General features: G+C 68.1%; 1 protein-coding gene across 2 annotated transcripts; it reads right to left on the bottom strand.

The window, feature by feature from the left end:
* Nucleotides 1–1,617: 1,617 nt before the first annotated feature.
* CRYBG2 (crystallin beta-gamma domain containing 2) lies at nucleotides 1,618–12,401 on the bottom strand. 2 transcript variants are annotated; one of them, XM_040535200.1, is made up of 19 exons: nucleotides 12,235–12,401; nucleotides 7,295–9,383; nucleotides 6,758–6,802; nucleotides 6,560–6,678; nucleotides 6,059–6,215; nucleotides 5,837–5,976; nucleotides 5,626–5,752; nucleotides 5,381–5,544; nucleotides 5,086–5,212; nucleotides 4,719–4,861; nucleotides 4,511–4,637; nucleotides 4,391–4,423; nucleotides 4,178–4,290; nucleotides 3,854–3,983; nucleotides 3,440–3,579; nucleotides 3,227–3,350; nucleotides 2,643–2,801; nucleotides 2,137–2,296; nucleotides 1,618–2,037 (listed from the first exon to the last, which is right to left on the bottom strand). In XM_040535200.1, exons 2-19 carry the CDS (start codon nucleotides 7,589–7,591, stop codon nucleotides 1,949–1,951), a joined length of 2,394 nt encoding a protein of 797 aa, XP_040391134.1. In that variant the 5' UTR covers nucleotides 7,592–9,383; nucleotides 12,235–12,401; the 3' UTR covers nucleotides 1,618–1,948. The 2 variants fall into 2 exon arrangements, with proteins under 2 accessions (XP_040391134.1, XP_040391133.1); XM_040535199.1 differs by having other exon boundaries at nucleotides 6,758–6,805; nucleotides 12,235–12,400.
* Between the last annotated feature and the right edge of the window lie 874 nt (nucleotides 12,402–13,275).

The following is a 13,275-nucleotide window of genomic DNA, read 5'->3' on the forward strand; positions in this document are numbered from 1 at the left end:
ACCGTGGTGTTTATTTTGGTGTTACGCTCAGGCTGGGCTCGCTGAGGGGCCCCAGGGCTCGCTGGACGCCGCAGCCGGGCCCTAAGGCGCGGGGCAGGGGCGCAGCGCCCCCCTCAGGCCGGGCGGATCCGCCCCCAGGCCGAGTCCTGGCCTATCGCAAGGTGGCCCCCGCCGTGCGGGCCAATCGGACGGCAGGGCTTGTGCTCCTCACCAATCCGGCGCGGCCTATCCCGGCCCGGCGGGCTATATAAGGGCGGGCCGAGGAGGCGGCCATTTCCTAAGGGAACCGCGGGTGCTTGCTGCCGGTGCCGCCCGTACCGGGCAGGGCCCGCGGGGCTCCGCTGAGGGGGAGCCGCAGTGTCCGGGGCTGGGGGGCCTCCGGGCTCAGCCAGACCCCGCTCTCTGGGGACCTCTTCCGGCCCCCAGAGGCTGGCGGCAGCTCTGTGGTTCTGCACCTCCCCGCTGCCTGCGTGCCTTGTGCTCGCCATCCTCACCCTCCTCGTCCTCTTCCCCCAGCCCCGGCCTCGCCCCGCTCCCCCCGTTCCCTCCCAGCACCCCAGGTGTAAGCCCAGCCCTGCCCCAGGCCGATAACCGCTGGCTGCCCCTGCGCACGGCTGCCCCAAACTGGCTTCAGCCTTGCTCAGCAAACCGGGCCCCCGCCAGCATTGGGCTCCTGTGCCCGCAGCGAGGACAGCAGCTCTGCGTGTCCGGCTGCACGGGCTTCTCCCCGCGCATCCCTCCTGGCTCTGAGTCACGTCCCCGGGGAGCTCCGGCCCTGCCCTGCCCTCTGCTCGCACGGAGGACGCCTCTGTCCTGGGGAGCTCGAGGAGGAGGGAGCTGAGCCGCGGCACGGCTCTGCCCGTGTCCTGCAGCATGGACGGACGTGCGGACAGGGCAAAGCTCATGCTGGCAGCAGTGGGTTTCAACAGTCCCAAGCCCACAGCAGAGCAGGATGCTGATGGCCATCAGGATGATCGCTGTGTCCATCTGGAGCACCACCGTGTCCTTTGCCACCTCATGACCCAAACATCCTCTCTGTGACCCCCCCGCACCTTTACCTTTGTCCATGGTAGAGCTTTCCCTGGTTAAACACCCTCCATCTGCCATGCACGTCTCTGTTCTCCCTGCCTGGGGCTGGGACAGAAACAGAGCCAAAGCCCCCACACAAGCAGGATCTGGGGTGGGGGCACAAAGGGGCTGGGGCTGGGGGTCCTGTGCCTGTGCAGAGCCACATCTTCCTGCTGAGCGCTGTGCTGGCACAGCCCAGCCCTGTCCAGTGATACCAGGACACATCCCAGGGCACCTCCCAGCGCTTGGGGTCCTCATCCTGCTGCACCCCTAGAGAAATGGTGGAGGAAAGGGATCCAGAGCCCCTTCCCCTTAGCAGCACTGAGAACCGGACATGCGGCTGTCTCAAGGGGTGCAGTTAGCACCTCGCTTCTCCAAACCCAGAGCTGGGTGCTGCTTGTGGCCCTTGGACACTAGAGGGCACTGAGCTCCCGCCCGGGGAGCAGGATTGGGCCCCGTACTGCACGGATGCTGGCAAGGGAGCAGCTCCCTGGTGTGGGGGGAGCCGGGCAGTGGCCAACACCAGGACAAGGAAACCAAACCCAGGCAGGGCTGGCCCCGTGCGAGGGGCCGTATCTTACACACGTACATAAATACAGTTCAGAGGGGACTGGGGAGGGGAAGGGGCTCAGCTGTGCCACCCTCCAGAGCGTCCCATGGGGTCAGCAGCGTGTCCTGTGGGGCTCCCAGGAGGGTGGTGGGGTCGCCCCCTTGGCGATGGAGGTGGTCACGGGCATCCTTCACAGCAGCAGCCGGGGCTGAGGGGTGTCTGGTGGGGCAGGGGCAGCCCCCTACCGCTGCAGGGACGCTGGCAGGGAGGCTGACGGTGTCCTCGCCCTGCACCGTGGCACTTACTCGGCGCCGGGGCCACGCTGCCCCCTCATAGCACCTGCACATCCCAGATCTGCGTGGGTCGCTCCTCAGCCGCGTCCCAAATGATGGCGTGGTCCCGGTCGTACGATCGGCCGCCTGCGGAGAGGGGAGGGTTGGGGAGGGCAGAGCAGGTTGGTGCCCCATTTCCACGGGGTCCCAGCGACAGCAGCCCCTGTGCCGGCACCACGGCCTCACCCTTTATGTCGAGGATCATGTCCTCGAACATCTGGCTGCGGATCCGTCCCTGGGCGTCGATGCTCCAGGTCTGACGCGGCATCCGTGTCTCGGACCAGAGCACGGCCTTGGAGCCCTTCCCAGCCGGCCCGATGACCTGCAGGCTCATGTTGGGGGCAACCTGCAGGGAGCAACGGTGGCCACATCAGCCCCATCCCCTCCACCCCATGAGGCTCAGGGGCTTTGAGCCTGGAGGGTTCCCTGTCAAACGCAGCTGGGGCTGGGGTGGGACACACGAAAGGCAGGAAAGCAAGCAAGGGGTGGGGACGATTGGGGTGATAAAAGCCCTCAGGTGGGGCAGAAATGCCTTCATGTCTCTAGGAGAAGAGAGAGTCAACTGGTCTTTGGTGTCGAGGCTGAAGTTAGCCTAGGAAAAAGCTGCTGTAAGCCCTGAAAGATCACTCTGGGGTGCGTCACCCAGGTCCCCTCCGGCTCCGAGTCGCGGCTGTCACGCAATGAGCCCTGACCTGGTTTTTGAGCAGCCCGTCCTCGTAGTACCAGACGGAGCTGCTCTGCTCGCTCAGGCTGGAGACCACCACGCGCCCCGCTTTCATGTCCTCCACGTCGTCGGGGACGGACAAGTAGAGCTCCAGCTCCTTGCTCCTGATGCGGAAATAGATCCGTCTCTGCGAGGAGAGAAGCCCGTTTTGCTCGGGCTCTGCACACCGGGGTCCCCACAGCACCCAAAACCCGCGCTGCGCCGTGTCCCCGCGGTGCTGGGGTGACGGATGTGGCCCTGGCTTGTCTCTCGCAGCTGTTTTGGGCATGGCAATCCCTGCCACGACGCCGGGACGTTGTGCAAGGCGTTTGTCCCCAGGGAGCATTTCGCCATGATGGCGGCCGCTCCCAGGGCAGGGAGCCGGGTGCCGACGACGGGCTGGCGGCACCTTTCATGGGCGAGTGCCATCAGCGGGGTGCTGCTCCCCAAGGTCGTGCCCCGCTGCCTCTTCCGGGCCCCTTGCGTCAGGGCTGGTGACTCGAGCTCCTTGCGAGCCGCCTGCCGCCCGGGGCTGCTTTTGGGGCTCCCTGGGTGCCGGTACCCAGCGCTCACCTGGCGGATGGGGTAGAGGGACCCCACATGCTGCAGCCCGCTGTACGTCAGCCAGTTGGTGATTTCGGTGCAGTCCAGCAGCCACTGGCGGCCTCGGAAGTCGCCGTGTTCACACAGCACCCAGCTGCGGGGATGGGAAAAGCGTGGTCAGCCCGGGCACCCGCAGAGCCCCCCCATGTGGGGCAGGGGAGAGCGGGGCCGGGGCTCACTTACATCCCGCCCTTGATGCGCACCGACAGCACGTGGTTGTTGAAGCCCTCCGCCTGGAGGCTCCGCACTTCGCTGTTCAGCTCGATCTCCTTCCCCTCGAAACACTCCAGCCCGTGCAGGAAGATGGAGGGCTCCGAGAAAAACTGTGGGATGGGGCAGGAGGTGAGGGGAGAGGGGGGCAAGGAGAGGGAGCGAGCACCCGTGGGTGCAGGAGGGATCCGAAGCTGGAGAGCCAGCACTGGGGTAGCCACGGGAGGGGAAGGAGGAGGTTCCTGGGGGGTTTCTGCCCCAGCAAAGGGAGAGTCGTAGAATCATAGAATATCCCGAGTTGGAAAGGACCCACGAAGGATCATCGAGTCCAGCTCCTGGCACCACACAGGTCTACCCAAAAATTCAGACCAGAGGACCGACACTCACCACCGGGACCTTCTTTAGGGACCGGATGGTGGCCGAGGACAGGCAGCCCATGGCGCCCAGCGTCGGGTACTCGCCCTCGGACAGCACGTGCTGCTCCCCGGAGAAGTCCTGGCCATCGAACAGGATCCAGCTGGCAGAGAGGAGCATGCCCGGGCTGATGTGGCCATCGTGCCAGGTGGGTGTCCCCTGCCCTCCCAGCGAGCCGCCATGGGTGTCCCCATGGCTGCCAGCCTCGTGCCCGGTTCTCCCTAACACCCACAGGTGTTGGGGTTTCCTCTTTGTCCCAGTCCCCATCCGGAGGCAGCGAGCCCCGGGGTGTCCTACCTGCCCCCGCGGACCCTGCAGGAGCGGGGCACGAAGCCATCGGGCAGGGCGCCCTGCTCGTCCTCGAAGGCGAGGTGCTCCCCCAGGAAGTCAGGCTCTGAGAAGAGCAGGATCTGGGGAGGGGGCACAAAGGGGCTCGGTGACGGGGGCGATCCTGCAAAGGGCGGCATCGCAATGAGGGACGTGTCCCCCTCCCCGTGCACCACCCCGTACCTTGGAGATGAAGTGCAGGTTGTGCTCCCCAACCTGGAAGCAAACAGAGCGGGGTTGGCTGGTGTCTTGCCCACCCGGGGGCACCCGTGGGTGCATGGTGGGGTGTCTGGGTGCTCTCACCTGCAGGATGGGCTGCGCGGAGGCGATGCGGCAGTCGGCAGCGCCCCAGTCCTCGCAGTTGCGGTACACCCCCTTCTCCAGGATGTACTGCTCGCCCGAAAAGTTGGGGCCCTCGTAGGCCACCCACCTGCGGGGGGGATGCGGGTGCTGGCTCAGGCTCGGCCCCTTTGTCCCCTCTGTCCCCCTGGTCCCCTGTGCCCGCACTCACACGCCGCTCAGCACGTGGATGGACTGCGTGACGGTGCCGTAGCCGGCCAGCTGCGTGTCGGGGAGCGCCTCGCTCAGCTCCACGCTGGGGCCCTCCTCGAAGTCCATGGCCTCGAAGAGCACCAGTGCCGGGTCGGAGAAGTCCTGCGGGGACAGAGGAACCCCCAAGTCCTTCGTTTGTCGTGGGGAAGGGGCCGTAGGCTGGGTGCTCTCCGCACCACATCCCGCGTGGTGTTAGAGGCCGGTGGGAGCAGCTCTCTGCACCCAGACCTCTGTGTGCGATGAGTCTGGGGGCTCTCAGGCCGTGCCCAGCCGGGGGATGAGGACAGGACAGGGCGGGTGGCTCCATCCCCACACGGTGCGCTCACCGTCCGTATGAGCCGTAAGGACACCAGCTCCTTGTTGTAGCCGCCCCACTGCCTCCAGTCGTGGTACTCCCCTTCCTCCAGCAGGTACTGGTGGCCTCGGAAGCCCTCCTTCTCGTAGCCGACCCAGCTGCGTGCAGACACGCGGGCAGTGAGGTCCCCCCATCTCCAGCACGTGTCAGGACACAGGGACACTGCTCCAGTGCCACCCTCCCTGCCACGGAGATGCTGCTCCTGATCATCCCACAGCCCCGGGAAGCTCTGTCCCCTTCCAGCTCTGCCTGCCCACGCCGCTCACCAGCCACCCAGGACGCGCAGGGAGCCCAGGGTGGGCAGCGCCAGCCCAGGCAGGTTCTTCAGGTCGTAGATATCTCGGTTGACAGCAAAGCTGTGGCCCTGGAAGCCCGCGTCCTCATAGATCAGCACCTGTGGCTCACCGGGCCGCTCCACGACGGGGCAGCCCTGGAAGGAGAGGAGCCCCGGTGAGAAGGCAGCAGCAAGGGGACGCGCTCAGGATGCGGCCCCGCAGCAGGCAGCGCTCACCAGCCTGATGGGGTGCATGGAGCAGATGGACGGATCCTTCGCTCCCCACGCCTTTAAGTTGGGGTACCCGCCCGGCTCCAAGACGTAGGGGTCATCGTCGAAGAAAGGCTTGGAGTAAACCAGCCACCTGGGGAAGAAACACCCAAACGCTCGAGGGCGGCCGCTAGCACCCCAGGGTGGCAGTGCCCCGAGCCCAGTGCACCCCGCTCACAGGCCCGAGTGGACGATGATGGAGGAGGCGGCGAGCGCCTGGCCGCCCACGCGCGTGTCCTCGGCCGAGTCGGTGAAATTCAGCCTGGCACCTTCGCCGTTCTCCTCCGCAAACAGGCTGATCTCGGGGGTGCGGTAGTCCTGCCGGGAGGGGGAGCAGTGTGAGGGGGACCCCCAGTGCCCCCCATTTTTTGGGTGCCGAGGGAAGGGGCCGTGCGCTCACCCGCACCACCCTCTTGAAGGAGCCAATGCGGAAGGGGCGGCTGCCGCGGGGCTCCTTGCTCTGCCCGTAGGCCGTCCAGGGGTTGTCGATCTCCACGTCCCCCTCCGCCAGCACGCACTTGCGCCCGTGGAACCGCGGCTTCTCGTACATCACCCACCTGCCAGCGGGGCGGGAGCACCAGGGGGAAAATCGCCCCGCGCCCCCGTTCATTTGGTTACCGCCGCGCGCCCGGCCCTGGGTAATGGCAGGGTGCGGGACGCGGCCGGCCCGGCCACCAGGAGCCTCCGGCAGCACAGCAGGGTGGGGACATCGTGCCGCCGCGATGCTGGCTCGTGGCCACGGTCGTTAGCAGCAGCAGGACGGCCGCTGATGAACCCCGGGCGGTGACCTGGTGGCCTCCACCCCGGCCACAGGCAGCGCCGGCCCCAGCTGAGCTCTCCCTCCGCGTCCCCGCGCCAGTGCCACCCTGTGTCACGTCCCCGCGCCGCCACCGGCCCCTACCCGCCGCGGATGACCCTGATGGAGATGGTGTGCGAGAGCTCCCAGGACGTGGCGTCGGGGACGTCGCCCCAGATCTCCCGCCTGTGTCCCGCGAAGCCGGCCTCGGAGAAGAGGACGATCTGGGAGGGGTGACAGCAGAGGTGCTACGGCACCGCGGCACCGGGACGGCCAGCCCGGCCCCGGCCACACACCCCGTACCTTGCCGGGTCTCGTGTTGATCTTCTCGAAGCCCTCCTTGTCCTCCTGCTGCGAACGCCCGAGGACACCGGCGCATGAGGAGCGCGGGGCGACGTCGCCCACACCAGCCATCGCCGCAGCCCGAGGAAGCAGCAGCTGCGGCCTCACGTCTGCAGCCTGCGGATCCCTCCCACCGCCCCGAGCAGCCACACCTCGAGCATTCCTGCACCTCCAGGACCGGCCTCTCCGCCCGGCCCCTGCCCTCCATCACCCGGCCTGGTACCCTCCCATCACCAGTGCCGGTACCTTCCCATCCCAGTACCCTCCCGTCGCCCATCCCAGTACCCTCTCATCCCAGTACCTTCCCATCCCAGTACCCTCCCCTCACACTGGGACCTTTCCCAACCCAGCCACTCCTCTGGGAAGCACCAGCCATAGACTGGAAGCAGGAGAAGCTGCTTGGGGGATTCAGACGTGACACCGAGCCAGACCCCACCACCTCCCATGTGCCCGGCAGGGCAGAGCATTCGCTGGGGCCGTGCGATGGGCATCACTCACCGGGACGTCAGCGGGGCACGGAGCCATGGTGCTCTCCGGCTCTTCGGTGACAGGCGGGACGTGGCCAGGGCTCGGGGCTTCCAGCTCAACCGCCTCAGTGCCGGGGTGCTCGCTGGTGCCCGTCCCACCGGGGACCCCGCCGGGGGGCGAGCTCTGGTCCCGCCGGTCCCTGCAGAGTGGGGCGGCGGTGGGGGCGACGAAGCGGCTGTAGAGCACGCTGTTGTCCAGGCGCGAGTAGGGCTTGGCCTCGTCCGCCGCGGCCGCCCGGTGCTCCAGGAAGTCGGAGAGCAGCGCCATGCCCTTGAGGACGTTCCCTCGGAAGAGCACGCTCTGCTCGCCCGCTGCCCTGCCCTGCGCCCCTTTGCTTCTCTCCTTCTCTCCCTCCAGCCTCGGCCCCCCCAGGAGCGCGTCCGGCTCCCCGTTGCTGGTGCCACGGCGGGGCCCCCGCGACGCCCTCTCTCCGGGGCTCAGGTAGGGGTTCTCGATCTCCTCCTCCTCCTCCTCGAGGCTCCCGGTGCTCTCCAGGGGGAGCTCTGCCCGCCGCCCCCCGCCGCCCCGTGCCAGCAGCTCCCGCAGGGCATCGGGCAGTGAGACGGGGGCGCGCGGGGCCACACGCGGTCCTCGTGGATGGGCGGCAGCGCCGCGCAGCGACCCAGCGCCGAGGGCCGGGGCTGGCGCGGGGCCTTGGGCGCCTTCCGCATCTCCGAGGGCTCCATGTTGCGCAGCGTGTCCACGAAGATCTCCATGTCCACCACCAGCTCGGGGTCCTCCTCCGCCATGTCTGGGGGGCTCTCAGGCAGTGGGGAAGGGGCTGGGGGGTTCTGCGGGGGCTCTGGGGTGCTCTCAGGTTGGGGCTCTGGGGTGCTCTCAGGCTCGGGCTCCGGGATGCTCTCCGTGGGGGGCTCAGGGATGCTCTCAGGCCCTTGGACCATGCTTTGTGGGTCCCCCGACATTTCACCCTCCTCCTTCTCAAATTCTGCACCTTTTGGAGATGCTCGTGCTTCAGGTAAGGGCTCAGGACCATTGCTCACCTCCAAGGAGAGGTTTTCAGGGGTGCCATCAGCTCCCCCAGAGCTCTCTGTCCTGGGTTGTGTGGCCAAACCAGAGCCATGCCCATCCACCGTGCTTCCCTCTCCCACACCAGCCTGATCTGCCTGGCTGCCGACGTCCTCTGGGGGATGCTGGGCACTGGTTTTACTGGTTTGTGGGTCCTGGGGCCTGTCGCCATCTCTTGATGCCGCGTTCACCGTCACGGCTTCATCTTGCCTCAAACATTTCTCCCCGGGGGCTCCCCCAGCACCTGAGGCGCCCGGCGAGCTTCTCGTGCGTGCCGCGACCTCAACGGAGCCACCACCATCCTGCTCGCAGCTCTCCCTCTGCGATGGGGATGTGGTGGTGCTGGCAGCCTTGCGCAGCCTGTTTTGGGCTCTCCTCCCCTCTGCGCCCCCCGGCTTGGGGCTGACTCCCTCCTTGCCTGCCCGCAGCACCATGACGTGCCTGGCCCTGGGCTCGGTCGCGCCGGAGCCGTCACGGGGTGAGCGGTGGCAGGGGGCTGCGGCGGCCGCGGGGCCGGCGGGGAGGAGGGCGCCGTGCATGTAGCTCTCCCGGTGCACGGGGATGTCCCGGGGCGCAGCCGCCGGTGCCGTGCCAATGTCATCCCCCCCCTTCTCGTCCTTCTGCCGGGGTTTCTGAGCGGGCGAGTAGACCTGCGAGAAGACGGGGCCGTGCGCGGTGAAGTCCTTGAGGATGCTGACGGAGGACGAGCATCCCCGGTGTGCCACAGGGGCCGGCCCGGCCGACGTCTTCTCCACGATCTCCCGCTCCCAGGCCTGCAGCAGCAGGGAGACGCGGGAGGGGCTGCCGTCGCGGGCTCCCCCGTCCGCTGCCTGCTCCAGCCGTCGCGACACCAGCGAGACTTTCTGGAAGCGGGACCGGCCCTCGGGTCCCGGCGGCGGTTGCTTCATGCTCAGCTCGGTGCTGGAGACGAGGCCCCTCGCCTTGCTGTGCCGGAGCGGTGAATCCATGCCGGGGGGGCTGCGGCCCCCGCCACCTCTTCTGGGCCCCTGCTGTGGTGCTGGGGCTGTCAGTGCTGCGGGGAGAGGCACCAAAAATCGCACTGTGGGGCACCCGAGCTGAAACCCTCTGGGATCCAACCTTGTGCCCACCCCTCTAGACCCTAAACCGCCCTATGCATCACTGTGGTCCTTTTAGGATGTTTTAAGGGGGATCCCATGCATACAGGAGGTGGCTTTGGGGATCCCAAATGCATCTCAAGCATCTCTTGGGATGCTCACACCCTCCTGGCACACGCAGGACGTGTGGGACACCACCACCCCCCTCTGCCTGCACGTCCCAGCACTCCTGCGGCCAGCACACGGGGAGCTGCGCCGCGCCACCGAGGCAGGATGCGGCCAGCCCGGGCCATGCCCCAGGCCGGGCCGTGCCCCGAGCTGCGGGATGAGTCAGGAGGGCGCAGGGCTGCGCCGAGTCAGCAAGCACAGCAAACAAACAAGCCCAAAAAATAACAGGGAGGCAGCTCCGCGGGGTGAAGAGGCTTCGCCAGGGCTGTGCCGCAGCCGCTGCACCCATGGGGTTTTGCAGGAGGAGGTGGGGACCTGGGCAGCACCCTCCCTGCATCGGGGCAAAGGTGGGATCGCTCCAGCTACCTCTGCAGCCCCATTGGCACGAGAAAACGAGCTGTGCTAATTACCCACCGCTTGCACCCTGAGCAGAGTGGGCACCCAGCACCCAGCTCCTGCACCGGGCATCACCCCCCGGCCCCTGGTGCGCGCCGGGGAGGTCATGGGCACCCCGGGGCCCCAGCTCACGGGGAGGCCGGCGGAGGCGACGCCGTGCCGAGGCTGCGTGACCGCCCCAGAAGGGTTTTATTGCTGTGTTTGGGATATGGAAAGCAGCTGACGAGGCAGCTGCGTGTGAGTGAGCCGGAAGCGTGGTAGCATCTCGGCATCTCCCAGTTACGAGCTGCACGGTGTCACCAGCCCGGTGAGGCTGCGGGGGCTGCAGGAGGATCAGGGGCTTGGGCACAGCCCAGGGAGAGGCCAAATCTGGGGCTTTCCTGGCTGGGGATGGGGGAAAACCTCCCCGGGCTGATTTTTCCGGGCCGGAACCTGAGATTTCCTTGGGGAGGAGTCCCCCATCCTTGGGGTCAGCACTGGGGGTTCCCGACCATGGGGATAGCCTCTTCCTGCACTGCCTGGGCCTGGACGTTTCCAAGCCCTACTGCCTCCAGACTGGCCTTCACCAGGACATTTTGGGGGTGCCGGGGCCAGGCAGGGGAGTGCTGGGTGCAGGCAGCTGCCCGCCCCTCCTGCCTGCCCGCCACGCGCCCTCCGCGTCTCGCGCGCCCCGGCCCAGCAGGTCTTTCCAGTAGAGATAGGAAGGGTTGGTGTCATTTTCCAGGAGGCGAGGAGCCCTCGTCTGGGACAGCGAGCACGGCTGGAGGCTGGGATGAGCCCAGGCAGGGTCACGCACCCGCATCAGCAAAGCCACAGCTGGATGTGGACCCGCAGGGCCGCAGCTGGACCCGCAGGGCCACCTCAAGTCCCAGGTGGAAAAGGGACCGGTGGAGACGTGCTGGGGACCACGAGTGGCTTTAGGCTGGAAGGGAGCCCCAGCACCATGACCACAGGGTCACCCTGGGACCCTGGGGCTGGGGACTCTCCTGTTCCTGGCTGTGACAAGGGGGGGAACACGGGGACACAAGGACATGGACCCCTCTTTGCTGTGCCACCTTCCCCGTGAAGCCGGCGTCACCGTGCTGCCTGGCTCCTGATTTCATCCCCAGCTTGCTTCAGCCCTGGTTTCTCAAGCACTCGCCGGCGGTGCTCAGCCATCCCTGCCGTGCCCATGGCCCCAGGTGGCACAGGGATGGGGACACCGAGGTGCTGGGAGGCTCTGACTCAGCACCACGGCTGACTCTTGCCCTGAGCTGGATTTCCAAAGATCTCGAGGTCAGCGTCTCCCAGCCCTCCGCACCCCGCACCCGTAGCGGGATCCGGCACCCAGCGACACCCGGGGTGCCAGCGGTGCTGGGGATGAGCCAGCGCCGGGCTTCCCTGCCTGGCACCAGCACCCTGGATGGAGGCAGGTGCAGGATGCGGCCACCCAGCCGGGCCATTGTGCACGCCGGGACACGCTGCGGCGAAACCGAGCCGTATTGTCGCAACGGGCACCTGGCACGGCCAATTAATCACCCCGTCCCACCCAGGTGAAGCCGCTCGGCTCATTTGTCAGCTCCTGGCACTCCGCAGGGTCTCGGAGCAGCCAGGCTGGGGCTCTGAGCACCCAATTTAAAAGGCAAAAGGTGAGGGCAGCGGCTGCCGGGTGGCAGCGACCTGCGGCTAGCTTTGAGCCGGTGGCCACAGAGAAAGCGGGGCCCGCGGACACGCCGGGATGCACCTGAGGGCTGTGGGTGAGCGCGGACCTGCCACCTTCAGGAAAATCAGGACTTTGGTTTGGGCGGCTGCCGCTCAGATTAGGGTTAATAATTAGGGCAGGGCGATTTCCATTTCCCCTGCTGCCCGGTGCGGAGGTGTCGTGGGCAGCCCCCCAGCCCCGAGCCCTGCGGAGAGGAGGGGATGGGGGCGGCCGGGCCCCCGTGACCCCCAGCCACAAGGCCACCAGAGGTGGGTGAGCCCCGGCTTGTCCCCAGTGGGTCCGGTGACACACTCTGATGTGGGAGTGGGGTTAAACCCCTGAAGAGGTTGGAGCTGAGAGGGGCTCAGCCCCCATCCCCATTCCCAGCGATGCCGGCTCAGCTGGGAGCCCCAGCACAGCGCCGCCGCACCGGGGCACGGCTCCGACCGCGGTCCCGCTGGCAGCAGGTGCCCTCCCGCTCCCGGCACGGCACCGCCGCCCTTCCCACCACCACCACCCGCCACGGCAGCGCCCACGGGCCCCAAACCCGCACCCCCACGTACCTGCTGGCCGAAGGTCCTGGTGGGCGCCGGGCTGGCCGTGCCGAGGGCGCCGTGCGGGGCTCGGGGTGCTGCTCCCTGCACCGGCACGCCGCGGCTGGGCGGACCGGCAGAGTCACCCGGCGAGCACCCAGCCCTCGCCGAGCACCCAGCCCTGGCGAGCGGAGGTTTGGCATTCCTCAGGTGCTGACAGCCGGGGAGCCGGTCGGGCTGGTTCCCCAGCACCCTGCTCCTCTCCTTCCTGCGACTCAGCAGCGCCGGCGGGGAGACCGGCCCGCCTGGGTTGGCGGGCCCCCCCCGGAACCCCTGCCCCGCCGACCCTTCCCCTGCCACCTCCGTGGGGGCTCCGTGGCTCCCGTGGCCCCTGCCCGCTGGCCGCCTCTGACCACCAGGATCCTTTCGGTGCCACCTCTGGGGTCCCAACTCTGTGTCGAGGCACTGGGGGGGGGGGCCCGTGGCCACCGTCACAGCTGAATTGGTTGCCAGCCCTGGACAGGGGCAGCTCGCACCGCACCGTGCCTGCCCACAACATGCAGAGGGCCAGGGCAGGCTGCACGGCCACCGTGGCTGTCCCACTGCTGCCACCAAGCCAGGCCACCGTCCCCGTGCCACACCGGCCTCGCACGTCCCGCAGGGCCCCAGGGGCTGAGCGCTGGCTTGGGGACACAGCAGTGGTCACGGTGGCCCTGGGCCACCGCAGGAGACCTGGCCCGGGGCGCGGGCGCGGGGCCCTTTCCTGGAAGGGCTCAGGGCAGTGGCAGAGCCAGCACCCGCCCTGGATCCTCGCCCTGCCCCTCCCGCTCCGCCCCAGCACCCGTGGGTGCCCTGCCGAGCCGTGCCAGCCTCGCCCCAGGCCACTGCTCCCGGCCACCGCCCGGGGAGCCGCTCGGCCACCGCCAGCTCGGTGCATGCAGCCACAACCCGGCTGCAGTGGGGAGCCTGGGGCACCCCGGTCCCACCGCACCTTGGCCAGGAGTTTCAGGGTCCGGATGGGCCCTGGGAGCTCGTGGCTCTGCTGTTCTCCACCCACCTTCACCGACGCCG

Source organism: Cygnus olor, chromosome 23 (genome assembly GCF_009769625.2).
Source record: "Cygnus olor isolate bCygOlo1 chromosome 23, bCygOlo1.pri.v2, whole genome shotgun sequence".
NCBI classification, from domain to species: Eukaryota; Metazoa; Chordata; class Aves; order Anseriformes; family Anatidae; genus Cygnus; species Cygnus olor.

Excerpts from the sequence above, each read along its gene's own strand:
- CRYBG2 (XM_040535199.1), bottom strand. The coding sequence starts at position 7,591 with ATGGCGCTGCTCTCCGACTTCCTGGAGCACCGGGCGGCCGCGGCGGAC. Across the intron at positions 4,638-4,718 it reads ATCCACGTGCTGAGCGGCGT|GTGGGTGGCCTACGAGGGCC; the intron begins GTGAGTGCGGGC and ends TCCCCCCCGCAG. Across the intron at positions 3,580-3,853 it reads CCCTAAAGAAGGTCCCGGTG|TTTTTCTCGGAGCCCTCCAT; the intron begins GTGAGTGTCGGT and ends CCCATCCCACAG.